General features: G+C 68.0%; 4 protein-coding genes across 4 annotated transcripts; 1 reads left to right on the plus strand and 3 right to left on the minus strand.

Annotated features, from left to right (window-relative positions):
• Positions 1-414: 414 nt before the first annotated feature.
• On the minus strand, positions 415-3,362 carry CD99 (CD99 molecule (Xg blood group)). Its single transcript, XM_062183829.1, has 8 exons — positions 3,050-3,362; positions 2,419-2,448; positions 2,200-2,247; positions 1,713-1,772; positions 1,559-1,615; positions 1,427-1,465; positions 763-876; positions 415-669 (listed from the first exon to the last, which is right to left on the minus strand). Exons 1-8 carry the CDS (start codon positions 3,114-3,116, stop codon positions 653-655), a joined length of 432 nt encoding a protein of 143 aa, XP_062039813.1. The 5' UTR covers positions 3,117-3,362; the 3' UTR covers positions 415-652.
• A 2,494-nt stretch (positions 3,363-5,856) lies between these two features.
• DHRSX (dehydrogenase/reductase X-linked) lies at positions 5,857-10,895 on the plus strand. The gene is made up of 7 exons (XM_062184241.1): positions 5,857-5,975; positions 7,951-8,058; positions 8,728-8,796; positions 9,090-9,191; positions 9,529-9,742; positions 10,149-10,353; positions 10,639-10,895. The coding sequence occupies exons 1-7, from the start codon at positions 5,867-5,869 to the stop codon at positions 10,834-10,836; spliced, it is 1,005 nt and encodes a 334-aa protein (XP_062040225.1). The 5' UTR covers positions 5,857-5,866; the 3' UTR covers positions 10,837-10,895.
• A 43-nt stretch (positions 10,896-10,938) lies between these two features.
• ASMT (acetylserotonin O-methyltransferase) lies at positions 10,939-14,687 on the minus strand. Its single transcript, XM_062183161.1, has 8 exons — positions 14,637-14,687; positions 14,202-14,370; positions 13,635-13,764; positions 13,139-13,326; positions 12,445-12,567; positions 12,227-12,349; positions 11,483-11,731; positions 10,939-11,006 (listed from the first exon to the last, which is right to left on the minus strand). Exons 1-8 carry the CDS (start codon positions 14,685-14,687, stop codon positions 10,939-10,941), a joined length of 1,101 nt encoding a protein of 366 aa, XP_062039145.1.
• Positions 14,670-22,721, minus strand: AKAP17A (A-kinase anchoring protein 17A). The gene is made up of 5 exons (XM_062183797.1): positions 22,582-22,721; positions 19,396-20,305; positions 18,595-18,743; positions 16,891-17,131; positions 14,670-16,649 (listed from the first exon to the last, which is right to left on the minus strand). The coding sequence occupies exons 2-5, from the start codon at positions 20,290-20,292 to the stop codon at positions 15,648-15,650; spliced, it is 2,289 nt and encodes a 762-aa protein (XP_062039781.1). The 5' UTR covers positions 20,293-20,305; positions 22,582-22,721; the 3' UTR covers positions 14,670-15,647.
• Positions 22,722-26,752: the final 4,031 nt, after the last annotated feature.

Below are 26,752 nucleotides of genomic sequence, written 5' to 3' on the forward strand. Positions count from 1 at the left end.
CTCCTGCCCATCCCCCATCCCCCTGCCCATCCCCCATCACCCCTGTCTATCACTCAGGCAAAGAAGTGTAATTCCCACACAAGTTTCTGTCAGGATATCGGCCCCGGGTTCGAAAGACAACTTTTCTGACAGGGACGCCCGCGGGTTTCTGTCAGAGAAATGTTGCCAGGACCCAAGATGGCCACCGCTGCTGTCAGAAATATTTGCCAAGATGGAGCCCTGGGGACCAGGATGGAGCCCTAGAGACCCGGATGCAGCTCTGGGAGACTCGGATGGAGACCTAGAGACCCGGATGGAGCCCTGGAGACCCATATGGAGCCTTAGAGGCCCGGATGGAGCCCCTGGGAGATGCAGATACAGCCCTGGGACCCGGATGCAGCCATTTGCACACATTGACCTCACGCAGGCCCCGCCTCTCAGCAAAGCGCGTTTATTTCAGCACCAAATATAAAAAAAAACGGTAAAAAAGTCCCCGCCGCCATCTTATGGGAGGGGCGGCAGAGCTTCTAGAAGGTTCTTTGGCTTCCTGTTGTCAGCAGGCGTAGACGCGTGCGCGGCCGGCGCGCGGGAGGGGGCGGGGCTGGGTCAGAAGGGGCGTGGCCGAGCATCAGGGGGCGGGGCCGGCAAACTGGAAGTGGCTTTGGAGGTCTCGCTATGCCGTGGAAGATTCTAGAATGCGAGGGGAGGGGTGGTCAGGGCCTCGTGCAGCTGCTGGGGACCCGGATGGAGCCCTGGGACCCGGAAGTGCCCCTCCCCCCTCACCTCCTTCCCGGAAGCACAGCCGCCGTCGCTGGTAGGCAATGAAGCTGGAGATGGCGCCCACGGCGGCCACGGCCACGGCGCTCACGATGCCCGGGACCAGGCCCGGGGGCTGGGCTGTGGGAAGGGGCGAGGCCCGGATGGAGGCCAGGACCCGGATGGAGCCCTGGGGACCTGGATAGAGCCTCTGGGGGACCCGGATGGAGCCCTAGACACCCGGATGGAACCCCGGAGACCCGGATGGAGCCATAGGAATCCTAGTGGAGCCTTAGAGACCCGGATGGAGCCCCTGGGAGACCCGGATGGAGCCACTGGGACCCTAATGGAGCCCTAGAGTCCTGGATGGAGCCTCTGGGGGACCCGGATGGAGCCCTAGACACCCGGATGGAGGCCTGGGATACCCAGATGGAGACCCGGATGGACTACTAGACCCCCGGAGGGAGCCCTAGACACCCGGATAAGGTCTTGGGGGACCCGGATGCAGACCCAGATGGAGCCCTAGACACCCGGATGGAGCCCTGGGGACCCGGATGGAGACCAGGAGACCCGGATGGAGTACTAGACCCCCGGAGGGAGCCCTAGACACCCGAATGGAGACCTGGAGACCCGGATGGAGGCCTGGGATACCCGGATGGGGACACAAAGTTCTACGAGGTCCCGGACGCACCTGCCGCGGCCTCGCCGTCGCCGTCGCCCCCCGCTGCTCCTGCAAGGGAACGAGGCCCCGAGAGTGACAGGCGCGGTGGGTGTGGCCTCCCCGGGATGGGCCCTCCCCCCGCTGAGGTCAGAGGTCACGCACCTGGCGCCGCGGGCCTGCGCTCGCTGACGTCATTCAGGTCCGCGTCGGAAAATCCCCCTGGAACCCCGGGGGAAACAAAAAAAAGTTAAACATCGGCGCTCGATTGGCCAGGCCTGATCGCTCTGGGATCGGCTGCTCCTGCCTGCCGCCTTACCGGAAGTCCCCGGCGAGTCCGGCTTTGGCTTTGGCTTCGGCTTAGGGGGCCCGGAGTCGCCTGTCCGTCAAATCCGCCACCGGAAGTGGAGGGTGGGGGCGGGGCTTAGACCGGAAGTGCCCCGGAACCATCCCCGGAGCCCAGCACACCCGTGCACATGCGCCCAGCTACCTGTCCGTCAAACCCAGGACCGGAAGAGGGCTTGGTGGGCGGGGCTTATACCGGAAGTGCCCCCAAAACTCTCTCACCTACACGTGAACCCGCACACAGGCTGCCTGTCCGTCTATCCATGACCGGAAGAGGGCTTGGTGGGCAGGTCTTAAACCGGAAGTGCCCCGGTCATCCTCCCAGGAGACCACCCACCAGGGTGCACTTGTGCCCAGTCCGCCTGTCCATCATCCCAGCACCGGAAGTGAGCGCCGGGGGCGTGGTTAAGGCCGGAAGTGACCCGCAAAGCATCCCTCAGCTCCCAGCATGCATCGCTCACCGGGGCTGGGCTTGCGGGGCGTGGCCGTGGGCTGCGTGTCGCGTCCATCTACGTGAGAAACGAGATGAATTCACTTGGGGACCAGCACGGGCCGGCCGGAGCCGGCTCTTACCTTTTTCGGGGGTGTCTACTATTCCACTCGGGGGCTCAACGTTTCCCGGCATGCTTCTGTCTTTCCGGAGGCTGATGGACAGGCGGTGGGTGGGGCCCCGGACTCACCGGGGAGGGCGTCGGCCAGGTCCAGGTCGTCTAGGGGGAGACGGAGGGCGGCGCGGGGGTCAGAGGCGCACCTGCAGGGGACCCGGATGGAGCCGTAGATACCCGCATGGAGCCCCTGGGGACCGGGATGGAGCTCCGGATGCAGCCTCTGAGAGCCCGGATTGAGTCCCAGAGACCCGGAATGAGCCCTGGAGGCCCGGAATGAGCCGTAGTGACCCGGATGTAGGCCCGTGCACCTGCTAAGGACCCGGATGGAGCCCATGGGGGGCCTTGATGGAACTCCCCTGAGACCTGGATGGAGACGTGGAGGCCCGTATGTAGGCCCGTGCACCTGCTAGGGACCCGGATGTAGCCCTGTGCACCTGCTAGGGACCCGGATGGAGAGACCAGAGACCCGGTTGTAGGCCCCTATACCTGCTAGGGACACGGATGGAGCCACCACAGACCCGGATGGAGCCCTGTGCACCTGCTGGAGACCCGGATGAAGACCCCGGGGCCGCGTAGGCGGCGCGGTGCGCGCTGGGAGTCCGGTCTGGGGCGGAGTCGGGACCCAGGCCCCCCCTGGCGCCGGGTCCGGGGGTCTCCCCGCGAGCTCCCAGGTTCCCCCGCGCCCGGCGCCGTCCCCGCTCACCCTGGGCGCGCAGCCCCGCGATCAGAAGCAGCAGCAGGAGCCCCGGGAGGGCGGCGCGCGCGGCCATGGCGGGGCGGGGTCAGGGCGGCACTGCGCATGCGCGAACCCCCTGAATTTGGGGCGCGGGATGCAAAATGGCGGGCTTCACTCCGGAACGCAGTGCGCATGCGCTCCCGCGATCATCCCTGTCGAGCTGTGCCTCCCTCCGGCCCAGGGCGGACATTTCCAAACTGCGCCTGCGTCAAAATGGCCGCTTTCCCACTGCGCATGCGCGACACGAGCGCTATTACAGCGCCTGCAGTGCGCGCCTAAACATGGCGCCTACAATTCACCGTACGCATGCGCTGCCTGACAAGGTTCCCACTGCGCATGCGCCTCGGGCGGCCATAGCGAGGAGATGAACAACGCGCATGCGTGTCCGCGCCCCGCCGACACTGCGCCTGCCCGCCGCGGCTGCCCAGGTCCAGACTGCGCATGTGCGGAGCGGCGGCGCGCCCAACCGGGTGCACGTTAGGACCGGGCGGCCGGGCTCGCGCGGCGAGAAAGCCGCGCATGCGCGATTGGAAAGCGCGGACCGCCCTTCTGCGAGGAGGCCCCGGCCTGGAGTCGCGCGGCGCAGGGACCCGGATGGAGCCGTGGGGCCCCGGCCGGAGGCTTGCAGACCCGGAGGGCACTCGGAGAGACCCGGATGGAGCAGCGGGGGACCCGGATGTGGCTCCGTGCACCTGCAAAACCCACCTGGGCGGCCGGATGGAGCCCGGGGGACCCGGATGGAGGCTTGGAGACCCGGATCGAGCCCCGCTCCCCTGACCAGGCTCTGGCCGGAGCACGGAGAGACCCGGATGTAGCTGCTGGGAGACCCGGATGGCGCCTCCGGGGGCTCCGTGCGCCTGCAGATCGCACCTGAGAGACCCGGATGTCGCCTTAGAGCCCCGGATGTCGCCTTAGAGCCCTGGAATCAGCAGCTGAGAGACCCGGATGTCGCCGTGGAGCCCCGGATGTAGCTCCTGAGAGCCCCGGATGGAGCTGCGGGAGCCCGGGAAGCGGGCGCCAGTGACCCGGATGCGCCGCTGAGCGACCCGGAAGTCGTCGCCTGTGACCCGGAAGTCCCTCTGCGGGACCCGGATGGCGCTGCGCGCACCTGCCGGGACCCGGAGGAGCCCGGGCGCCCCGGAGGAGCCCCGGATGCCGGCGCCGGCGCCGCGCTGAGCCCCGGATGTCGCCCTGAGCCCCGGATGCAGGCGCTGGTGTCGCCGCTGACGAAGGCGCTGCTGGTCGCGCTCTTCATCCTCGCGCTGCTCCTCATCCTCTACGTCATCCTCTGGTACATCTGCCGCGACGCCGACTGCGAGCACGGCCTCTAGGTACCGGCGTGCCCCGCGCGGGCGTCCCGGCGTGCACGAGGGCCGGCAGGTGCCCCGGGCTCCGGGCATGCATTGGTGCTGGGTGAGGGCTCCCAGCATGCCCCGGGGCCCAGGAATCCACACTAAGCCCAGTAGGCGCACCAGGCTCCCAGCATGCATCTGGCTCAGCCCCGAGCTCCCAGCATGCACTACGGCCAGAAGGTGCACAGGGCTCCCAGCATGCCCCTGGCTCAGCCCCGAGCTCCCAGCATGCACTATGAGCCCGGCAGGTGCAGAGGGCTCCCAGCATGCATTGGTGTTGGCCCGGGCTCCCAGCATGCCCCGGGCTCCATACCAAGCTCCCAGCATGTACTAGGGCCGGAAGGTGCCCAGAGCTCCCAGCATGCATTGGTGTTGGGCGAGGACTCCCAGAATGCACCGGGGCCCCAGGAATACAAACTGAGCGTCTTGGGCTCCCAGCATGCCCCGGGCTCAGCCCCGAGCTCCCAGCGTGCACCGGGACCCAAGAATCCACAAAAGCGTAGTAGGCGCACCGGGCTCCCAGCATGCCCCGGGCTCCATACCAAGCTCCCAGCATGCATTGGGGTTCCCTGGGAGTTCCCAGCATGCCCCGGGGCTGTAGGATCCACACCGAGCCCAGTAGATCACTCGGCTCCCAGCATGCACCGGGCTCACTCCCGGGCTCCCATCATGCCCTTGGGCCCGTCGAGGTTCCAGGAGTCTCCCAGCATGCCCCGCAGCCCCGCCCACCAGGCCGTGTCTCCGCCCCACGCAGGCCCCGCCCACGCCGCTCCGGATCGCCCGAGAGGATGCTGGGAGTCGCCACCGGCCCGCCCAGGGGCATGCTGGGAGAACCCTGAGCACCGTCATGACCGCCCATGGAGGAGGGGGCGGGGCTTTACCGGCCCCGCCCCCCTGTCACTCATCGCTGCCAGCACCGTGACGTCATAGGGGCCAGAGCCAGCCCCGCCCACGCCAACGCCGCCATCTTGCCTCGGGCGGGGGGGTCCCGGATGTCGCCCCGCCCCCACTCCGCTTCCGCCTCGACCGCACAAAAAATAAAGTATTTTTGAATCCAGGCGTGAGGTGGTTCCATCCGGGTCTCTGGTGTCTCCATCCGTATCCCCAAGGCTCCATCCGGGTCTCCAGCAGGTGCACAGGCCTACATCCGGGTCCCCAGCAGGTGCACAGGGCTCCATCCGGGTCTCTGGTGGCTCCATCCGGGTCCCCAGCAGGTGCACAGGGCTCCATCCGGGTCTCTGGTGTCTCCATCCGTATCCCCAGGGCTCCATCCGGGTCTCCAGCAGGTGCACAGGCCTACATCCGGGTCCCTAGCAGGTGCACAGGGCCCCAGGGGCTCCATCCGTTTCTCTAGGAGCCCATTCGGGTCCCCGCAGCTTTGAGGGCGGGGCCTAGCGGCGCCGGAAGCGGAAGGGGCGGGCCCGCGGCAGCCATGCGCTGGCTGGACGCGGTGCGCGTGGTCCTGGGCGTCTACGCCGCCGGGGCCCGGGAGATCCTGGTGCAGCTGGTGCGGCGCCTGCGCGGGGGCTTCGTGGAGCCGGGTGAGCGGCCGGGGGGCGTCGGGGTCCGCGCTCGGGGCCCTCGGGCAGCGGCGGCGGCACTTCCGGGTTCGGCGCGGTCGGGGCGACTTCACTTCCGGTCTCGGGGAGATCGCGGTCACCTCACTTCCGGGCGGGGCGACCACACATCCGGTCGGGGCAAAGCGGCTGAATAGCGGCCATGTCCGACAGGAATTCGCGCGTTTTTCGCTCCCTGCGACCCCCGCGACCCCCGAGCTTGGATCGAGCAGCTCCCTAGGGCCTTAGGCGTTGGAATCTGCCGGTGGCGCTGACCCGGAGGCCCTGAGAGCGGAGTTAGCGGCACTTCCGGTTTCTTCGGTCGGGGCAAGTAAACTTCCGGTCGGGGCACAGCGGCTAAATAGCGGCCATGTCCGACAGGAATTCGCGAGTTTTTCGCTCCCTGCCGCCCCCGAGACCCCTGAGCTTGCGTTCGAGCAGCTCCCTAGGGCCTTAGGCGTTGGAATCTGCCGGTGGCGCTGACCCGGAGGCCCTGAGAGCGGCGTTAGCGGCACTTCCGGTTTCGCCGGTCGGGGCAACTGCACTTCCGGTCGGGGAAAAGCAGCTAAATAGCGCCCTTGTCCGACAGGAATTCGCGCGTTTTTCGCTCCCTGCGACCCTGGAGACCCCCACTCTTGGGTTGGGTTCGAGCAGCTCCTTAGTGCCTAGAGCGTTGTAATCGGCCGGTGGCGCTAACCCGGAGGCCCTGAGAGCGGAGTTAGCGGAACTTCCGGTTTCTCCGGTCGGGGCAAGTGAACTTCCGGTCGGGGCAAAGCGGCTAAGTAGCGGCCATGTCCCACAGGAATTCGCGCGTTTTTCGCTCCCTACGACCCCCGAGACCCCTGAGCTTGGGTTCGAGCAGCTCCCTAGGGCCTTAGGCGATGGATTCTGCCGGTGGCGCTGACCCGGAGGCCCTGAGACCGGCGTTAGCGGCACTTCCCGTTTCGCCGGTCGGGGCAAGTACACTTCCGGTCGGGGCAAAGCGGCTGAATAGCGGCCATGTCCGACAGGAATTCGCGCGTTTGTCGCTCCCTGCGAGCCCCGCGACCTCCGAGCTTGGATCGAGAGGCTCCCTAGGGCCTTGGGCGTTGGAATCCGCCGGTGGCGCTGACCCGGAGGCCCTGAGAGCGTCGTTAGCGGTACTTCCGGTTTCTCCGGTCGGGGCAAATGCACTTCCGGTCTGGACAAAGCCGCTAAATAGCGGCCATGTCCGACAGGAATTCCCGCGTTTTTCACTCCATGCGACCCCCGAGACCCCTGAGCTTGGGTTCGAGCAGCTCCCTAGGGCCTTGGGCGTTGGAATCCGCCGGTGGCGCTGACCCGGAGGCCCTGAAAGCGGCGTTAGATGGACTTCCGGTTTCTTTGGTAGGGGCGACCTCACTTCCGGTCTCGGCGAGATCGCGGGGACCTTTCGGTCGGGGCAACATCACATCCTGTCGGGGCAAAGCGGCCATGTCCGACAGGAATTCGCGCCTTTTTCGCTCCCTACGACCCCCGCGATACCGGAGCTTGGATCGAGCAGCTCCCTAGGGCCTTAGGCGTTGGAATCGGCCGGTGGCGCTGACCCGGAGGCCCTGAGAGCGGCGTTATAGGCACTTCCGGTTTCGCCGGTCGGGGCAACTTCACTTCCGGTCAGGGCAAAGCTGCTAAATAGCGGCCATGTCCGACAAGATTTCGCGCGTCTTTCGCTCCCTGTGACACCCGAGCTTGGGTTCGAGCAGCTGCCTAGCGCCTTATGCGTTGGAATCTGCCGGTGGCGCTGACCCGGAGGCCCTGAGAGCGGCGATAGCGGCACTTCCGGTTTCTCCGGTCGGGGCAACTGCACATCCGTTCGGGGCGAATGCGCTTCCGGTGGGGTCCAAAGCAAACATGGCGTGCACATGATAGGCAATTACACTACGGCCGCCGGGGCGGGGACTTCTCTCTTATTTTCCCTGCCCCCCCTTCTCTTTTCTCCCAGAATTCCCTCCGCAGCCCGGCCGCGTGGCCCTGGTCACCGGGGGCTCCGAGGGCATCGGCTTCGCCACCGCCAAGCGCCTGGCCCGCCTGGGGATGCACGTGATCATCGGTGAGTGGGCTGTCCGTCAGTGCTTAGTCCCGCCCACGCACTTCCGTACCCATCACGGCCCGCCCACGCACTTCCGGACCCATCACGGCCCGCACATGAACTTCCAGTTTCCGGAATCTTATTTGCAGTGATGGCTGTGTGATTGGCAGAGGCTGTCAATCAACCGGGATGTCACGCCCACGAACTTCCGGACTTTGAAATCCCCGCCCCGCATTTCCTTTACCTTGCGTAGCCATACCAGGGCGATGGGAGAAGGCTGTCAATCACTCCTGAGGTCCGATCCCCACACTTCCGGTCCCGTTAAGTCCCGCCCATGCACTGCCATTTTCAGAATCCACTCCCAACCCATTTCCTGCCTGGTTTGAGTGTTTGGAGGAGGCTGTCAATCACCCTGCAAATCCCGCCCACACACTTCCTGTCACAAAAGTCCCGGTCACCATTTCCGGTTTCTGTTACCCACTCCAGCCCTGCCACGTGGGGGTGCAGGCTGTCCGTCACCTTGGAAGTCCCGCCCCCAGATTGCCGGTATTGCCCTTGGCTTCTAGAGGCCACGCCCACATTCCCCGCCTCGCTGCTCGTCAGACCATAGGTCCCGCCCCCTCATTTCCGGTTTCCATAGCACCTTTGAAGTCCCGCCCATCACCCTCCCTCACCTCTTCTGTCTGTCAGCCGCCAACGATGACGTCACGGGCACCGAGGCTGTGCGGCAGATCCGGAAGGAGACGCTGAGTGACACCGGTGAGGGGCGGGGTCCGGGCCTGAATGACAGCAATGAAGGGCGTGTCCTGGGTCTGAGTGACGTGGACAAGCCCGGAGTCCCCGAGTGACAGGTTCAGGAGGCGGGACCAGGCCCTTGATTGACAGCAGGCCATACTGGGCGGGGCTGTTCCCTCCTGGATTTTCTTCAGCCATCTTGCTGGGGTGGTGGCCATCCTGTTGGCGGCCATCTTGGTAGCTATCAGTGAACCCATGTGGGGGGTGGCGGCCATCTTGGTCGGCGGCCATCTTGGACCCAAGCCCCGCCCCCGCAGTCGAGTTCCTGCACCTGGACCTGGGCTCCCTGAGCTCCGTGCGTGAATTCGCCTGGGCGTTCGTGCGCCGGGGGCTCCCCCTGCACCTGCTGATCTGCAACGGTGAGCTGGGGGCGGGGCTGGGAGCCTTGGGGGGGCTTAGGGTTAACCTGAGGGCGGGGCTTCGGAAACTGGGCGGGGTCGCTGGAGGAGACTATGGTTTCTGGGTGTCATTTCCTGTGGGTACCAGCTCACTTCCTGTCGGGGCAGAGCCATTTCCGGTCGGGGTAGACTGACTTCCTGTAGGGGCAGCCTCACTTCCTGTAGGGGCAGAATCACTTCCGGTCGGGGCAGGATTACTTCCTGTTTCAGAGACAATGCACTCCTGTGGACGGGGTCCCCTAGAGTCTCCCCGTGGTGGGCGTGGCCTCTGACGCTGGGCGTGGCCTGTCCCCTACAGCCGGCGTGATGCTGCCGCCGCCCCCACTCCATCGCCCCGCCGGCCCCGGGTTCGAGGAGCACCTGGTCACCAACTTCCTGGGCCACTTCCTGCTCGTGCACCTGCTGCTGGGGCCGCTGGGGGCCGGGGGCGGGGCCGGGCGCCAGGCGCGGGTGCTGCTGCTCGGCTCGGCGGTGCACAGGGCCGTCCCACGGGGGGCGGAGCTGCGGTTCAGGTGAGCTGTCAGTCACGTGGGCGGGACTCGCACCTGTCAATCACCCCGGGAGCTGGAGGTGTCCATCAGTCAGTCAGGGGTGGGACTACCTGCATCTGTCAATCATCCCAGGGAGTTGAGGGGCGGTCCCTGGGCTGTCAGTCTCCCCCCGGGGGTGGGTCCGAGCTGTCAGTCACCCCGGGGCGGGTCTCGGGCTGTCACTCACCCCCGGGGATCGGGTCCCCACATGTCAGTCACCCCGGGGGCGGGTCACTTGCTGTCAGTCACCCCGGGGGCGGGTCCCGGCCTGTCAGTCACTCTGGGGTGGCGGATTCCCAGCTGTCAGTCTTCCCCGGAGGCGGGTCCCTGGCTGTCAGTCACCCCGGGGGCGGGTCCCCGCCTGTCAGTCACCCCGATGGCCCCCCAGGCCCGGGCCCCCGGCGCTGGCCGGCTACGCGGTGAGCAAGCTGGCGCTGGTGCTGTTCGCCTTCCGGCTGCACCGGGTGCTGGGCGCTCGGGGCCTGGACGCCTCCGCCAGCGCCGTGGACCCGGGCGTGGCCGGCACCGGGCTGTTCCGGCGCGCGCCGGACGTGCGGCTGCTGCGGGCGCTGCTGGGCCGCCTGCTGTTCAAGGTGAGGCGCCCCGGGGCATGCTGGGACGGCGTGCGGGGGTCCGGGACGTTCCGGAAGGTTCCGTGGGGCGGGGGTTCCAGAACGTTCTAGAACGTCCCAGGGGATTCTGGGACATTCCGCGGGGACCTAGGCCAGCCCGGGCCCCTCTAGAACGTTCTAGAACATTCCCTGGGGCTGCGGTTCCAGAACGTTCTAGAACGTTCCAGGGGGTTCTGGGACATTCCGCGGGAGCCTAGAACGTCCTAGAACCCCGCCGGCCTCATGCCGCCCCCCCCCCCCGCGCAGACGCCGGACGAGGCGGCCTGGACCACGCTGTACGGGGCGCTGGCGCCCGAGCTGGAGGCGGTGGGCGGGCTCTACCTGCACAACGAGGCGCCGGCCCGGGCCCTGGGCGCCGCCTACGACCCGGCCCTGCAGCGCCGGCTCTGGGCCCAGAGCTGCGAGCTCGTCGGCCTCCCCGACCTCAGCCGGGACCTGGAGTGACGGCGCGGTGGCGGCCATGATGGATGCGAGCAATAAATCTCTATTTTATTTAAGATGTTGCTTTTAACTAAAGCTGGTCGCTCATGTTTTCTCTAGGGTGGGTCACTGTGAGTCCCTGGTGGTGATGCCGGGTGTCTGGGTGTCACTTCCGGTGCGGGCGGCGTCACTTCCTGTCGGGGCAGGCTAACTTCCGGTAGGGGCGGGCTCGCTTCCTGTTGTAGAAAAATTGCTTTCTCTAGGAGTAGGGTCGTTTCCTGTCATTTTGGGTCACTTCCTATAGGGGCAGATTCACTTCCTGTAGGGGCAGCCTAACTTCCGGTAGGGGCGGGCTCACTTCCTGTTGTAGAAGAGTCGCTTTCCCTAGGGGTAGGGTCGTTTCCTGTCATCTTGGGTCACTTCGGGTCAGATATGGTCACTTCCTGTAGGCTCAGCTCACTTCCAGGCAGGGCCGGTTCACTTCCTCTCTTTTCTGGCTCACTTCCTGTAGGGGAAGAGTCACTTCCTGTCGGGGCTGGCTGACTTCCGGTAGGGGCGAGCTCGCTTCCTGTTGCAGAACAGTCGCTTTCTACAGGGACAGGGTCATTTTCTGTCATTTCTAGCTCACTTCCTGTAGGGGCAGCGTCACTTCCTGTCGGAGTAGGCTGACTTCCGGTAGGGGCGAGCTCGCTTCCTGTCGTCTCCAGCGCGCCCCCGGCCAGCATGGCGGCCAGCGGGCCGCCCGTGCGCACACAGCGGAAGCCGTGGAAGCCGGCGGCGGCCAGCAGGGCGCGGTACTCGGGGGCGGAGCGCTCGCGGCCGCGCGTCTGCACCAGCATCGTCAGCGCCGACAGCAGCACGGGCAGCGGCCCCCGGCCGTCGTCGTCCAGCAGAGCCTCGATCACCAGCACCTGGGCGCCTGCCAGTCACAACCAGGGGGCGGGGCACGCTCCAGAGCCCGCCCATCACCACGTGGTGCCCTGTCCATCAACCATGTACATCACCACGGTGGGCGGGGCTTGCTCCAGAGGACCTGTCAATCACACCCTGGTGGGCACGTGCTGCTCCAGGCCCCGCCTACCATCCTTAGCCCTGTACATTGATCTTGTCAATCACCCTGGTGGGCGGGACTTATCCCAAATCATCTGTCAATCAATCCGTGGTGGGCGGGGCTTCCCACAGAGCTTGCCCACCGCCTCCTGGGGCCCAATCAATCACTCCCTGGTGGGCGGAGCTTATTCAAATATGCTGTCAATCACTCCTTGGTGGGCGGGGCTTGCCACAGCGCCCACCCACCGCCTGCTGGGGCCCTGTCAGTCACTCCCTGGTGGGCGGGACTTACTCCCAAGCAGCTGTCAATCACTCCCTGAAGGGCGGGGCTTGCCGCGTAGCCTGCCCACTGGGCCCCGCCCACCTGGGCCGGCGGCCTCGCGCACGCGCGCCAGCAGCCGGGCGCAGTCGGCGTCGTCCCAGTCGTGCAGGACCCGGGCGAGGACGTAGAGGTCAGCGGGGGGCGGGGCGTCCGCGAAGAAGTCGCCTGGGGGCGGGGCTGGCGTCGCGCGGCGCTCAGGAGGCCCCGCCCCTCCCTGTCACTCAGAGCCCAGCCCCGCCCCCCGGCCGGCGGACCCGCACCTGCCCGGAAGTGGACCCGCCCCGCGTCCTCGGCCATCGCCACCACTTCCGGCCGCTCCAGCACGGTCACGTGGCTGCCCGGGTGCAGCTCCGCCCACAGCCGCGCCAGCGCCCCGGTGCCTCCTGGGGGATCCGCGTCAGCTTGGGGCGGGCGGGGGGCTCCCGTGCTCCCCATCCACCCCGCGGGGCTCGGCTGGCCAGGCCTGGGTCGGTGGATCTGGGATCCGCTGCTCTAGCCTGTCTCTCTGGGATGGGCGGGGCAGGCCTGCACCCTCCCCGCCGTCTCTGGGATCGACTGTCCAGGTCTAGATCGATAGATCTGGGATCGGCCGGTCCTGTCTGCCTCTCGGGAATCGATCGATTGTGCCTGGCGCCTCCCTGCTCCGTCCCTGGGATCGACTGCCTGGGCCTAGATCGATGGCTCTGGGCTCCACTGCCCCTGTCTGGAAATGGCCGCCCAGGAATCCATCGCTCTACGATCGATTGCTCTGGGATCCATTAACCAGCCTAGGGACCCACAGCTCTGCCATCCATTGCTACGTTCTGAGACCCATTGCTCCGGGATCGATTGCTCCGGTCTGGGATCGATTGCTCTGGGATCCATTAATCAGCCTGGGGGAATCGGCTGCTCTGGGATCCACCCATCGGCCTGGGGGGATCGACTGCTCTGGCCCGGGAGCGGCCCCGCCCTCACCGCCGAGGTCGCACACGCGCGGCCAGGCCGCCGGGCCGAGCGCCGAGAGCAGCGAGCGGCCCCGCGCGCCCCACGCGTCCTCCATGGCGCCCAGGAAGCGGCGCCGCGCGGCCTCGGAGCGGAAGATGGCGCCGAACGGGTCCTCGCCGGCCACGCCCACCGCGCGCGCGTGCTGGCTCCGCCCCTCCCTGCGGGGGAGGGGTACGGTCAGGGGCGCCCGGGCCACGCCCACTCCTCCCAGGCCCCGCCCTCCACCTCCCAGGCTCCGCCCACTGTCCTCCAGGTCCCGCCCACGCCGCCCCGGACCCCGCCCACTGTCCTCCAGGTCCCGCCCACATCTCCGAGGCTCCGCCTACTCTCATCCCGGGCCCCGCCCACGCCATCCCGGGCCCCGCCCACTGCCTCCCAGGCCACACCCACTCCCAGGACCCATGACTCCTCGCCCATAGCCCCGCCCCCTGCGATGCCCCGCCCCCCGCCTCCCGGCCCCGCCCACCGCACGGCGTCGGCCAGGTGCGCCCAGCAGCGGTAGGCGTCCCCGCCCAGGTAGCCCAGCAGGCGGCGCTGCGAGTCCGGGCCGGCGCGGGTCAGGTGGGCGGCGGCCGCGGCCGAGTTCGCGTAGAGCGCTGGGGGGAGGGGCGCGAGCTCGGGCGTCCATTGCTCTGGTCTGGCCCCCGCGCCCGCCCCCACCTCCGCGATCGGTTCCTGTGTGGGGTCGACTGCTCTGGTCTGGGGTCCATCTGCTCGGGGTTGATTTATGTGGTCTGGGGTGGATCTTTGGTTCTGGGATCGATCTCTCTGGGATCGACTGCTCTGGCCTGGGGGTGGATCTCTGGCTCTGGGATCGACTACTGTTGTCTGTGGGGTAGATTTGTGGCTCAGGGATCCTGGTCTGGGATCGATCTTTGGGATCGGCTGCCCCCGCCTGGGGCGGATCTCCGGCTCTGGGATCGACTGCTCTGGCCTGCGGGGTGCGCCTGTGGCTCCGGGATCCACTGCTCTGGGATCGGCTGCCCCGGCCTGGGACCCGGCGCCCCAATGGGTGGGGTCCGCCCCCGCACACCTTCTCCGCTCCCAGGATGCACCACGAGCAGCCCGAGCGCCGCCCCCGCGTCCAGCAGCAGCCGCGTCCCCCGGGGGCTCCCGGCCACGCGCGCGGCCACGGCCTCGGCCGACAGCGGCCCCCGGGCCAGGGCCTCGAACACGCCGAGCTCCAGGCTGGCGAACAGCACCTGGGGGCGGAGGGCATGCTGGGAGACGGAGGGCATGCTGGGAGACGGAGAGCATGCTGGGAGACAGCATCCTGGGAGACCCGGGGAACCCTGGGAGGACAGAGAGCATGCCGGGAGGCGCCCCATGCACTCAGATCCCCAGTCCCACCCCAGTGCACTCTGGGATATCCCAGGTCCCACCCAGGGCATGCTGGGAGACCCCGAGCACACTGAGAAGCCCCGTGCATTCTGGGAAACCTGACCGCTCCGCTGCCCCAACCCCGCACCTGCGAGACCATGAACCCCCGCGCGTACTCCTCCAGCTGCTCGGCCGCCATCTTGTGTGCGGGGCCCTGCGGTCGTCGTCTGCCTCTCGGAGCCCCGGCCCCGGCTTTTAGAGACTCAGGGATGTGGGCGGGACTTCCTGATACTCAAGGAGCTGTCACTCACAGGGGATCGGGGCCACTGACGTCAGCCCGTCCATCAGACCACTGACGTCAGTCACGGGTGGGGGCGGGACTTCCTGTCTGGCATTGGGGCTGCCGGCTCTGGCCTGTCCATCACAGGAGGTTGGGGTGGGACTTCCTGAGCTCACGCTGTGAACCACAGGGATTCGGGCCGCTCGCGTCGGCTCAGGGCAGGACCTGCTGGGATCGAGGCCACTGACGTCAGAAACGGATGGGGCGGGACTTCCTCAGTACTGAATGAGCTGTCAATCACCGGGGATCGGGGCCACTGACGTCAGCCTGTCCATCAGACCACTGACGTCAGCCTGCAATCAGGCGATGGGGCATTGACGTCAGTCACGGGTCAGGGCGGGACTTCCTGTCTGGCATTGGGGCTGCTGGCTCTGGCCTGTCCATCACAGGAGGTTGGGGTGGGACTTCCTGAGCTCACCCAGTGACCCACAGGGCATTGGGCCGCTGACGTCACAGATGAGGGCAGAACCTGCTGGGATTCGGGCCGCTGACGTCACAGATCAGGGCAGGACCTGCTGGGATTGGGGCCACTGACGTCAGCTGTCCATCACAGGGGACCTGGCTGCTGACGTCATCCTGTCAGCTTCCAGGAATCCGGGGCAGGCCTGGCTGTCAATCACCACCCTGGACCGCAGGCCCCGCCCCCAAGAACCACAGGCCCCGGGTGCGGCTGCGACATCTTTATTGCCCCGCCCCTGCTGAGTGACAGCTGTCCATCACGAGACCACACGGCCATGGGCGTGACCAGGGGGGCGTGTCCACAGCCGCAGGAGGTCCATGGTAAGTGGGCGTGACCACGGGAGATTGGGCGTGGCCCCATCAGCGCGTCCGGGAGCTGCGGCGCCGGCCCGGGGAGCGCGGGGACCGAGAGCGCTCGGCCCGGCGGGCGGGGGAGGGGCGGCGCCAGCGGCCATGGCGCCCCCCGGAGTCCCGGCTGCACTCCCGGCGGCCTCCGCGGCTGCGGGACCGGCGCCGGCGGCGGTGGGCGGGGCTGGAGTCGCCGGGGTCGTCTCTGTGGCCCCGCCTACTTCTGGCTTCGTCCCCGTCGTCGCCGTGGCCCCGCCCACCGCCGCTGTCGCTCCCGTGGCCCCTCCCGGCGCCGTCTGGGTCCCGGCCCGCCTCGGGGGCTTCTCTGGAATTGCGCCCACTTCCGGCGTCTCTGAGGCCCCGCCCTCTCCCACCGTCCTCTGCGCCGCCCGGCCCGCTCTCAGCGACCCCATCTTTGGAGCTTTGCCCACTTCCGGTGACTCTGGGGCCACTCCCAGCCTCTTCACAGAGGCCCCGCCCACTACTGCTGTCCCTGGTCGCACTTCCTGTCTGATCCTGAGTGCCCTGCCCACTTCCGGTCTCCTTGGGGCCACTTCCCGCCTCACCTGACCCACTTCCGGTTTCTACTGTGAGGACCTGACCCGTGCCGGTACTATCCCGCCCACTTCCGGCCTCTCCAGGCCCACTTCCGGTCTGATCCTGGGAGCCCCGGTCGTTCCTGATCTCCTCACGCCCACTTCCGGAGTCTACAGGGACACTTCCGTTCTCGTCCCCGGGGCCCCGCCCACTTCCGGCGGAGGGCGTGGCCCCGAGGCGGCGCAGGGCGTCCAGCACGGGCCCCAGCAGCCGGCCCCCGGCCCCCGCGCCGTCCGCGTCCTTGGAGTCCTCGGGCGGCGTCGGCCGGCGGCCCAGCAGCGCCCCCAGGAGGCGGAGCCTCAGCTCCCGCTCGCGCCGCTGCAGCCCCAGCGCCCGCCGCTGCTCCGCCTCCACGCGCCGGAGCTCCGCCTCCTGCCGCCGGCGCCGCGCCAGGGCCCCCTTCCGCTCCTGGGCCGCCTGCAGGGGGCGGGGTGGGCGGGGCGTCAGCTGGGGACACGCCCGCCGGCTGCGACCCCGCCCAGTCAGCCCAATGAAGCCAAACCGCTATAGCAACAGGCTGGGCCGGCTCCCTGAGCGCGAAACCGAGGCCCCGCCCACCACTCCGTCTCACCCAGGCCCCCCCCAGATCACACCCAGCACGCCCAGGCCCCACCCCGTCCCTCCAGGCCCCACTCCCGGCCCACCAGGCCCCACCCACCTTGGCGCGGCCCAGCAGCGCGGCCACGAGCCGCAGGGACTCCAGGTTGCGCTGGGCCAGCAGCAGCCGCCGCTCCTCCGTGCGGACCTCGTCCCGGAGCCGCTGCTGGGCCTGGGCCTGGGCCTGGGCCTGGGCCTCGGCCTCCGCCCGGGCTGCCCGGCGTCGCCGCCGCCGCTCCCGCCGCGCCCGCTTCTCCTCCCGCCGCCGTGCGCGCTCGCGGGCCGCCGCCTCCTTCTGCCGCCTGGGGTGGGGTTCGGGGCGCCGTCAGACCCAGACCAACAAGGGTCACGCCCACCAACAAAGGGACCCGCCCACCGCGCTGGGAACCGCCCACCCCCTGTAGAGGTCAGAAACAGCTCTTCCATTACGGGGCAGGACTTCCGGTGGGGGCAAGGGGACTTCCGGTATAGGGCGAGACCTCTGGGGACCCCAGAACCTGACTACTGCTCCTCCTGGAGCCCCCGACGTTAAATCAGGCCACTTCCGGTAGGGGCACAGTGAGTTCCGGTAGAGGAAATGGTACTGCCAGTATGGGACCAGGCACTTCCGGTATAGGGTGAGATCTCTGGGGACCCCAGAACCTGACTACCGCTCCTCCTGGAGCCCCTGACGTTAAATCAGGCCACTTCCGGTAGGGGCACAGTGACTTCCGGTAGGGCAAATGGTACTGCCACTGTGGGACCAGAGGCTTCCAGTATAGAGCAAGACTTGTGGGGACCCCAGAACCTGACTACCGCTCCTCCTGGAGCCCCCGACATTAAATCAGGCCACTTCCGGTAGGGGAAGAAAGACTTCCGGTAGAGGAAATGGTACTGCCAGTATGGGACCAGGCACTTCCGGTATAGGGTGAGACCTCTGGGGACCCCAGAACCTGACTACCGCTCCTCCTGGAGCCCCTGACGTTAAATCAGGCCACTTCCGGTAGGGGCACAGTGACTTCCGGTAGGGCAAATGGTACTGCCACTGTGGGACCAGAGGCTTCCAGTATAGAGCAAGACTTGTGGGGACCCCAGAACCTGACTACCGCTCCTCCTGGAGCCCCCGACATTAAATCAGGCCACTTCCGGTAGGGGAAGAAAGACTTCCTGTAGCGGAAATGGTATTGCCAGTATGGGACCCGGGACTTCCGGTATAGGGTGAGACCTCTGGGTCCCAAGAACCTGAGTACCACTCATCCCGGAACCCCCGAAGTTAAATCAGGCCACTTCCGGTAGGGGCAGTGAATTCCGGTAGGGTAAATGGCAATGCCAGTATGGGACCAGGCACTTCCGGTATAGGGTGAGACCTCTGGGGACCCCAGAACCTGACTACCGCTCCTCCTGGAACCCCCGAGGTTAATTCACACCACTTCCTGTTAAGGGGCGGGAGTTCCGGAAGGTGAACGGGGACTTCCGGTAGTGTGCAGAGCTTCCGCTGAGCCCAGAATCTGTCTACCACTGCTCCTAGAGCCACTTCCGGTGTCAGGAATGGGACTCCAGTGTCGGGTGTGTGACATGCGGTGTGGACCAGGGACTGCATCTGGACTACCAGACCCACCAGAGTCCCCCCCCCCCCCGTGATTTCCCACTACTTCCGGTGTCTGGGGCGGCACTTCCGGTGTGGTACAGGGCCTCCCGGGGACCCTAGAACCCGACTACCACTCCCCAACACCCTCCCAAGTGAATGTTCTCTAGACTTCCGTCGGGGACGGGGACTTCCGGTCACCTCTCCTCCGCCCGCCGCCGCTCCTCGGCCTCGCGCTCCCGGCGCTTCTGCTGCTCCCGCTGCCGCTCCAGCTCCTGCAGCTTCTGCCGCTCCAGCTGCCGCTTGCGGATGGCGGCGTCGCTCAGGTGCCGCGTGGCGTCGCAGGAGACCTGGGCAGGGCGGGGACCGGGTGAGCCCTGGGGACCCGCATGGAGACACTGGGGACATGGATGGAGCCCTGGGGACCCGGATAAAGCCATGTGGAATGAGATGGAGCCCTGGGGGACCTGGATGGAGCCCTGGGGACCCGGATGCAGACCATGGGGACCCGGATGCAGACCATGGGGGACCGGGAAGTAGCCCTGGGGACCCAGATGCAGACCCTGGGGACCCGGAAGTAGCCCTGGGAACCCGGATGGAGACCTCGGGGGCCCGGAAGTAGTCCTAGGGACCCGGATGCAGCCACGGGGGAATGAGATGGAGCCCTGGGGGACCTGGATGGAGACCCTTGAGACCCGGATGGAGCCCTGGGGACCCAGATGCAGACCATGGAGGACCCGGAAGTAGCCCTGGGGACCTGCATAGAGACCCTGGGGACCCGGAAGTAGCCTTAGGGAACCAGATGCAGTGCTGGGGACCCGGATGGTGGCCTGGGGACCCAGATGCAGACCATGGGGGACCCGGATGGAGCCCTGGGGACCCGGATGGAGTCTCCTCTGAGCCGCGTGCACCTGCCGGAGGCCCTCCCTACGCAGCGGGCGGAGTTAGGGGGCGGGGCTACGGTTCGGGGCGGGGCTACGGTTCGGGGCGGGGCTCGCTCACCTTGATACTGCAGGCCACGGCCTTGCCGTCCTCGCCCTTGTACATGAGCTTGGTCCCGCGCAGGGCGCGCATGGCGCGCAGGAAGCCCGGGTACTCGCGGTACTGCACGAAGGCCTCGAAGTGCAGCTGCCCGGCCGCGCTGAAGGCGTGGGCGCCGCGCCCGGCCGCGTCCGCCCGGTAGGGGTCCAGCATGGGGATGTCCACGCGCCGCACCTCGCCGAACGCCGCGAACACGCGGGCCAGCACCTGCTCGCTGGGCCGGTCGGAGGCGCCGGGGGTCCCGGACGTGGGGCCGCCACTCCCGGAAGCGGGGTTCCCACCACCGGACGTAGAGGACGCGCCGCCGGAAGTGGCAGTGCCCCCTCCGGAAGCGGCGGTGCCCCCACCGGAAGCGACCGTGCCCCCACCGGAAGCGGCGGCGCCCCCACCGGAAGCGGCGGGGCGCTCGGCGAACCAGCGGCACGGCAGGCCCTGCAGGTGCAGCGTGTCCGGCCGCTCGCCCGGCAGCGCCTCCTCCCACTCGCCGGGGGCGGGGCCGTCGGCGCGGGCCTCGGCGGCGCGCACGCGCAGGGCCTCGGGGAAGCCGCTGAGCCGGATGGCGCGGCCGTCCAGGCGCGCGCGCACGGCGCCGGCCAGCGCGCGGTTCTCCAGCTCGCCCTCGAAGCGCACGAAGTCCAGCGTGCTCTTGGCGATGCGCAGCGCCGAGAAGGGCGGGCTGGGCACCATGGCCTTGAGCCGCTCCATGACCTCCCAGTTGGAGATGGCCTTGCCGGGCCACGCGCCCTCGGGCAGCGCCACGCTGATGCTCATCTTGGCCACCGGCTGCAGGAACAGCCCCAGCGCGGCGCACAGCTCCACCGCCTCCGACGTGTCGTGCACGATGGTGGCGGCCGCCATGGCGGCGCGGGGCCTGCGGGGGGACGGGCGGGGTCAGCACTTCCGGTGCGGCAGAGCCGGACAGCGCTCACTTCCGGTCCAGCCCGGCCTCGGTCGGTCACCCCACGGCCACTTCCGGTGCGACAGACACGGACAGTGGTCACTTCCGGTCCAGCCCGGCCTCGCTCAATCACCCCACGGCAACTTCCGGTGCGGCAGACCCCCGACAGTGGTCACTTCTGGTCCAGCCCGGCCTCGCTCAGTCACGCCACGGCCACTTCCGGTGCTACAGACACGGACAGTGGTCACTTCCGGTCCAGCCCGGCCTCGCTCAATCACCCCACGGCAACTTCCGGTGCGGCAGACCCCCGACAGTGCTCACTTCCGGTCCAGCCCGGCCTCGCTCAGTCACCCCAGGGCCACTTCCGGTGCGGCAGACGCGGACAGTGGTCACTTCCGGTCCAGCCCGGCCTCGCTCAATCACCCCACGGCAACTTCCGGTGCGGCAGACCCCCGACAGTGGTCACTTCCGGTCCAGCCCGGCCTCGCTCAGTCACCCCACGGCCACTTCCGGTGCGACAGACACGGACAGTGGTCACTTCCGGTCCAGCCCGGCCTCGCTCAATCACCCCACGGCAACTTCCGGTGCGGCAGACCCTCGACAGTGGTCACTTCTGGTCCATCCCGGCCTCGCTCAGTCACCCCACGGCCACTTCCGGTGCAACAGACACGGACAGTGGTCACTTCCGGTCCAGCCCGGCCTCGCTCAATCACCCCACGGCAACTTCCGGTGCGGCAGACCCCCGACAGTGCTCACTTCCGGTCCAGCCCGGCCTCGCTCAGTCACCCCAGGGCCACTTCCGGTGCGGCAGATGCGGACAGTGGTCACATCCGGTCCAGCCCGGCCTCGCTCAGTCACCCCACGGCAACTTCCGGTGCGGCAGACCCCCGACAGTGGTCACTTCCGGTCCAGCCGCACCTCGGTCGGTCACCCCACGGCCACTTCCGGTGCGGCACACACTGACAGTGCTCACTTCCGGTCCAGCCCGGCCTCGGTCAGTCACCCCACGACCACTTCCAGTGTGGCAGACACGGACAGTGCTCACTTCCGGTCCAGCCCGGCCTCGCTCAGTCACCCCACGGCCACTTCCGGTGCGGCAGACGCGGACAGTGGTCACTTCCGGTCCAGCCCGGCCTCCGTCACCCCACAGCCACTTCTAGTGCGGCAGAGCCGGACAGTGCTCACTTCCGGTCCAGCCCAGCCTCGCTCAGTCACCCCTAGGCCACTTCCGGTGCGGCAGAGCCGGACAGTGCTCACTTCCGGTCCAGCCCGGCCTCCGTCACCCCACGGCCATTTCCGGTGTAGCAGACCCAGACAGCGCTCACTTCCGGTCCAGCCCGGACTCAGTCACCCCACGGCCACTTCCGGTGCGGCAGAGCCGGACAGTGCTCACTTCCGGTCCAGCCCGGCCTCGGTCATCCCCGGCCACTTCCGGTGCAGCAGACCTGGACAGTGCTCACTTCCAGTCCATGCCAGCCACAGTCACCCCACGGCCATTTCCGGTGTAGCAGACCTGGACAGTGGTCACTTCCGGTCCAGCCAGGCCTCGGTCACCCTATAGCCACTTCCGGTGTCACTGAGCCCGGGAAGGCCACTTCCGGTGTGGCAGGACGGGACAGTGCACACTTCCGGTCCCCCCACCCCGTCACAATCCGCGCACTTCCGGTCGCCCCCAGGCCTGCGCCGCGGCCGCTGAGGTAAATCCTAGTTAAACGCCGGCCCCTCGGCCTCCTCCGGGAACTTCCGGCCCTGCACACCCTTGTCAGTCACAGTCTGGGCACTTCCGGTCCCGCCCAGACCCGCGTCAGTCAGTCAGGGCACTTCCGGTGTCGCAGTGAGGGATAACGGGCACTTCCGGTCCCGCCCTGCCACGGTCAATCACAGCCGCCGCACTTCCGGTCGCCGCCACGGCTCCGCCGCCTCCACGGGGTTAAATCCTGAGGCCAAAGCGGGACCCTAACCAGCTTCCGGTCCCGCCCACTGGCTGTCAGTCACCGTCCGTGCACCTTCTGTAACCCAGGAACCGAGAACGGCCACTTCCGGTCCCGCCCACCCGCCCCGTCAGTCACAGCCGGGCACTTCCCGTCGCCGCCAGGCCCCCGCCGCGGCCGCTGAGGTAAATCCTGAGGTAAAGCCGACCCCGCCCCGGCCCCGCCCCCGCTCGCCCAGACCACGCCCCCGCCCCGCCCCCGCCCCGTCCACGCCCCCTGCGGCCGCCGCGCCGCCCCTGAGGTAAACCCGGCGCTCACCGTTGCCGCCTCCTCCTCCTCTTCCCTTTGCGGACCCGGATGCGGCTCGCGGGGACCCGGATGCGGCTCGCGGGGACCCGGATGGAGGCCCCGGAGCCCCCGGAGCCGCCGCTCGGCCGCTCAGCCGCTCGCTCTCTCGGCAGCAATGGCCGCTGCCGCCGCGCACTTCCGGTCGGGGAGCAGGGACTTCCGGGGGAGGGGCCTGGTCGCCGGGCCTGCCCCTGCGCGTCCTGAGACGGGAGCTGAGACCCGGATGGAGGCCCCGGAGCCCCCGCCGGCGGCTCAGACACTCACTCGGTACAATGGCCGCCACCGCCGCGCACTTCCGGTCGGGGAGCAGGGACTTCCGGGGGACGAAACTGGGCCCCTGGAGTGCGCCTGCGCGGGCTTCGACGCGTACTGGGACCCGGATGAGGCTCGCGAGGACCCGGATGCAGTCCGCGATGTCTTTCTGGGGCCCCGTGCTCCAGCCGAGACCCGGATGCGGGACCTGGTTCAGGCTCGCGGAGACCGGGATGGAGACGGGGACCGGAACGAAGCTCGCGGGGGACCCGGATGAGGCTCGCGGGGACTGGGTTGGAGCCGCGGGGACCCGGATGGATGTCTGGGGGACCCGGATGTAGCTGGAGAGGTCATTTTGCGGTCCCGTGCTCCGGATGAGACCCGGATGGCGGCTGGGGGACCCGGATGGAGCTCGCGGGGACCCAGATGGAGGCCTGGGGACCCGGATGAGGCTCACGACGTCGGTTTGGGGCCCCGTGCAGCGGCTGAGACCCGGATCGAGCGCCTGAGGGACCCGGATGAGGCTAGCGAGGTCGGTTTGGGGCCCCGTGCAATGGCTGAGACCCGGATGGAGCTCGCGGGGACCAAGATGGAGGCCTGGGGACCCGGATGAGGCTCGCCGGGACTGGGTTGGAGCCGCGGGGACCCGGATGGAGCGCTGGAGACCTGGATAGAGCTCACGGGGACCCGGATGGAGCCGCGGGTCCCGGATGGATGTCTGGGGGACCCGGATGGAGCTCGCGAGGTCATTTTGCGGTCCATGCACCGGCTGAGACCCGGATGGAGCTCGCGGGGACCCAGATGAGGCTCGTGGGGACCCGGATGGCGGCTGGGGGACCCGGATGCAGCTCGCGAGGTCGGTTTGGAGCCCCGTGCACCGGCTGAGACCCGGATGGAGCCCCTGGGGCGGGCTATGGGCCCCGGGTAGCTGCTGGGGACCCGGATGGAGACGCTGGGGGCCCCGTGCACCCGCTGGAGACCCGGATTGAGCCCTGGGGGACCCGGATGGAGGCCCTGAATCAGTCCACGGTCCCGGTGCTGCTGCTGGGGACCCGGATGTAGACCTTGGGCTGAGTCAGGGCCCCTGTGCACCAGCTTCACCCTCATCGTGGTACCCGGATGGAGCCCCTGGGGGACCCGGATGGAGGCCCTGGGGGCGACTCCGGACCCCGAGCACCTTCTCAGGCAGCCTAGGGCTGCACCGGGTCTCTAGGGTTCCATCCGGGTATCTAGCAGGTGCACAGGGCTCCACCCGGGTCTCTATGGTTCCATCCGGGTCCCAGAGCTCCATCCAGTCTAGCAGGTGCACGGGGCTCACAGAGCTGCTGGGAACCCGGATGGAGCTCCTGGGGACCCGGATGTAGACCCTGGGGCTGAGTCAGGGCCCCTGTGCACCAGCTTCACCCCCACCGTGGTACCCGGATGGAGCCCCTGGGGGCGGCTCAGGACCCCGACACCTGCTCAGCAAGGCTAGGGCTGCATCCGGGTCTCTAGCAGGTGCACAGGGCTCCATCCGGGTCCCCAGGGCTCCATCCTGGTCCCCCGTGGCTCCATCCGGTCCAGGGTTCCCTCCATCCCGGTCTCTAGCAGATGCAAGGGGCCCCCAAGAGCTGCTGGATTCCCGGATGCGGCCCCTGGAGACCCGGATGGAGACCCTGGGGCGGGCTCAGGGCCCCGGGCAGCTGCTGAGGACCCGGATGGAGCCCCTGGGGAACCCGGATGAGACTCACGGGAGGGGGGGTGTCGCCTTGGGGTCCCCTGAGCTGCCGGGAACCCGGATGGAGACCCTGGGGGATCTGGGTAGGTCCTAGGGACCTGTGTGCAGCTCGCGAGGACCCGGATGGAGCCTCTGGAGACCAGGCGGAACTTCCGGTTATGCTGGGGCCCCCAGGAGCTCCATCCGGGTCCCCAGGGCTCCATCCGGGTACCTAGAAGGTGCACAGGGCCTCCATCCGGGACCCCAGGGCTCCATTCAGGCTCCCAGGGGCTCTAGGGCCTACATCTGGGTCCCTAGCAGGTGCACAGGGCCTCCATCCGGGTCCCCAGGGCTCCATCAGGGTCCCCAGGGCCTCCATCCGGGTCTCTAGGGCCTACGTCTGGGTCCCTAGCAGGTGCACAGGGCCTCCATCCGGGTCCCCAGGACCTCCCTCTGGGTCCCCAGGGCTCCATCCGGGTCCCTAGCAGTTGCACAGGGCCTCCATCCGGGTCCCCTGAGGCTCCATCTGGGTCTCTAGGGCCTCCATCGGGTCCCTAGCAGGTGCACATGGACTCCATCAGGGACACAGGACCTCCCTCTGGGTCCCCAGGGCTCCATCTGGGTACCTAAAAGGTGCACAGTGCCTCCATCCGGGTACCCAGGGGCTCCATCCAGGTCTCTAGGGCCTACATCGGGTCCCTAGCAGGTGCACAGGGCCTCCATCCGGGTCTTTGGGGCCTACATCCGGGTCCCCAGGACCTCCCTCTGGGTCCCCAGGGCTCCATACGGGTACCTAGAAGGTGCACAGTGCCTCCATCTGGGCCCCCAGGGGCTCCATCCGGGTACCCAGGGACTCCATCCAGGTCTCTAGGGCCTACATCGGGTCCCTAGCAGGTGCACAGGGCCTCCATCTGGGTCCCCAGGGCTCCATCCGGGTCCCTAGCAGGTGCACAGGGCCTCCATCCAGGTCTTTGGGGCCTAGATCCATGTCCCTAGCAGGTGCACAGGGCCTCCATCCGGGTCCCCTGAGGCTCCATCTGGGTCTCTAGGGCCTACATCGGGTCCCTAGCAGGTGCACAGGGCCTCCATCAGGGCCCCCAGGGGCTCCATCCGGGTACCCAGGGACTCCATCCAGGTCTCTAGGGCCTACATCGGGTCCCTAGAAGGTGCACAGGGCCTCCATCCGGGTCTCTAGGGCCTACATCGGGTCCCTAGCAAGTGCACAGGGCCTCCATTAGGGACCCAGGACCTACCTCTGGGTCCCCAGGGCTCCATCTGGGTACCTAGAAGGTGCACAGTGCCTCCATCCGGGTCCCCAGGGCTCCATCCGGGTACCTAGAAGGTGCACAGTGCCTCCATCCGGGCCCCCAGGGGCTCCATCCGGGTACCCAGGGGCTCCATCCAGGTCTCTAGGGCCTACATCTGGGTCCCTAGCAGGTGCACAGGGCCTCCATCCGGGTCCCCAGGGCTCCATCCAGGCTCCCAGGGGCTCTAGGGCCTACATCTGGGTCCCTAGCAGGTGCACAGGGCCTCCATCCGGGTCCCCAGGGCTCCATCAGGGTCCCCAGGGCCTCCATCCGGGTCTCTAGGGCCTACATCAGGTCCCTAGCAGGTGCACAGGGCCTCCATCCGGGTCCCCAGGGCTCCATCAGGGTCCCCAGGGCCTCCATCCGGGTCTCTAGGGCCTACATCGGGTCCCTAGCAGGTGCACAGGGCCTCCATCCGGGTCTTTGGGGCCTAGATCCATGTCCCTAGCAGGTGCACAGGGCCTCCATCCGGGTCTTTGGGGCCTAGATCCATGTCCCTAGCAGGTGCACAGGGCCTCCATCCGGGCCCCCAGGGGCTCCATCCAGGTCTCTAGGGCCTACATCGGGTCCCTAGCAGGTGCACGGGGCCTCCATCCGGGTCCCCAGGACCTCCCTCTGGGTCCCCAGGGCTCCATCTGGGTACCTAGAAGGTGCACAGGGCCTCCATCCGGGTCCCCAGGGCTCCATCTGGGTCTCTAGGGCCTCCATCCGGGTATCTAGGTCCTACATCCGGGTCCCTAGGTCTCCATAAGGGTCTCTAAGCCTACACCCGGGTCTCTAGGGCCTACATCCGGGTCTCTAGCAGGTGCACAGGGCTCCATTAGGGTCCCTAGGGCTCCAACTGGGTCCCCAGGGCTCCATCCTGGTCTCTAGAGCCTACATCCGG

Source organism: Lepus europaeus, chromosome X, assembly GCF_033115175.1.
Source record: "Lepus europaeus isolate LE1 chromosome X, mLepTim1.pri, whole genome shotgun sequence".
NCBI lineage: Eukaryota > Metazoa > Chordata > Mammalia > Lagomorpha > Leporidae > Lepus > Lepus europaeus.

What these genes read in the sequence shown, in the direction of transcription:
- CD99 (XM_062183829.1), bottom strand. Translation starts at nt 3,116, where the DNA reads ATGGCCGCGCGCGCCGCCCTCCCGGGGCTCCTGCTGCTGCTTCTGATC. An exon ending in GGACTCGCCGGGGACTTCCG is followed by an intron (nt 1,616 to 1,712) that starts GTAAGGCGGCAG and finishes CCGGGGTTCCAG; the next exon opens with GGGGATTTTCCGACGCGGAC. An exon ending in GCGCAGGCCCGCGGCGCCAG is followed by an intron (nt 1,466 to 1,558) that starts GTGCGTGACCTC and finishes GTTCCCTTGCAG; the next exon opens with GAGCAGCGGGGGGCGACGGC.
- DHRSX (XM_062184241.1), top strand. Translation starts at nt 5,867, where the DNA reads ATGCGCTGGCTGGACGCGGTGCGCGTGGTCCTGGGCGTCTACGCCGCC. An exon ending in CGGGGGCTTCGTGGAGCCGG is followed by an intron (nt 5,976 to 7,950) that starts GTGAGCGGCCGG and finishes CTTTTCTCCCAG; the next exon opens with AATTCCCTCCGCAGCCCGGC. An exon ending in GCACCTGCTGATCTGCAACG is followed by an intron (nt 9,192 to 9,528) that starts GTGAGCTGGGGG and finishes TGTCCCCTACAG; the next exon opens with CCGGCGTGATGCTGCCGCCG.
- ASMT (XM_062183161.1), bottom strand. Translation starts at nt 14,687, where the DNA reads ATGGCGGCCGAGCAGCTGGAGGAGTACGCGCGGGGGTTCATGGTCTCG. An exon ending in GCGCGAGGCCGCCGGCCCAG is followed by an intron (nt 11,732 to 12,226) that starts GTGGGCGGGGCC and finishes TGTGACTGGCAG; the next exon opens with GCGCCCAGGTGCTGGTGATC. An exon ending in CGAGCTCGCCCCTACCGGAA is followed by an intron (nt 11,007 to 11,482) that starts GTCAGCCTACTC and finishes CTGCCCCGACAG; the next exon opens with GAAGTGACGCCGCCCGCACC.
- AKAP17A (XM_062183797.1), bottom strand. Translation starts at nt 20,292, where the DNA reads ATGGCGGCCGCCACCATCGTGCACGACACGTCGGAGGCGGTGGAGCTG. An exon ending in CCGTGGCCTGCAGTATCAAG is followed by an intron (nt 18,744 to 19,395) that starts GTGAGCGAGCCC and finishes CGCCCTGCCCAG; the next exon opens with GTCTCCTGCGACGCCACGCG. An exon ending in CGCTGCTGGGCCGCGCCAAG is followed by an intron (nt 16,650 to 16,890) that starts GTGGGTGGGGCC and finishes CGCCCCCTGCAG; the next exon opens with GCGGCCCAGGAGCGGAAGGG.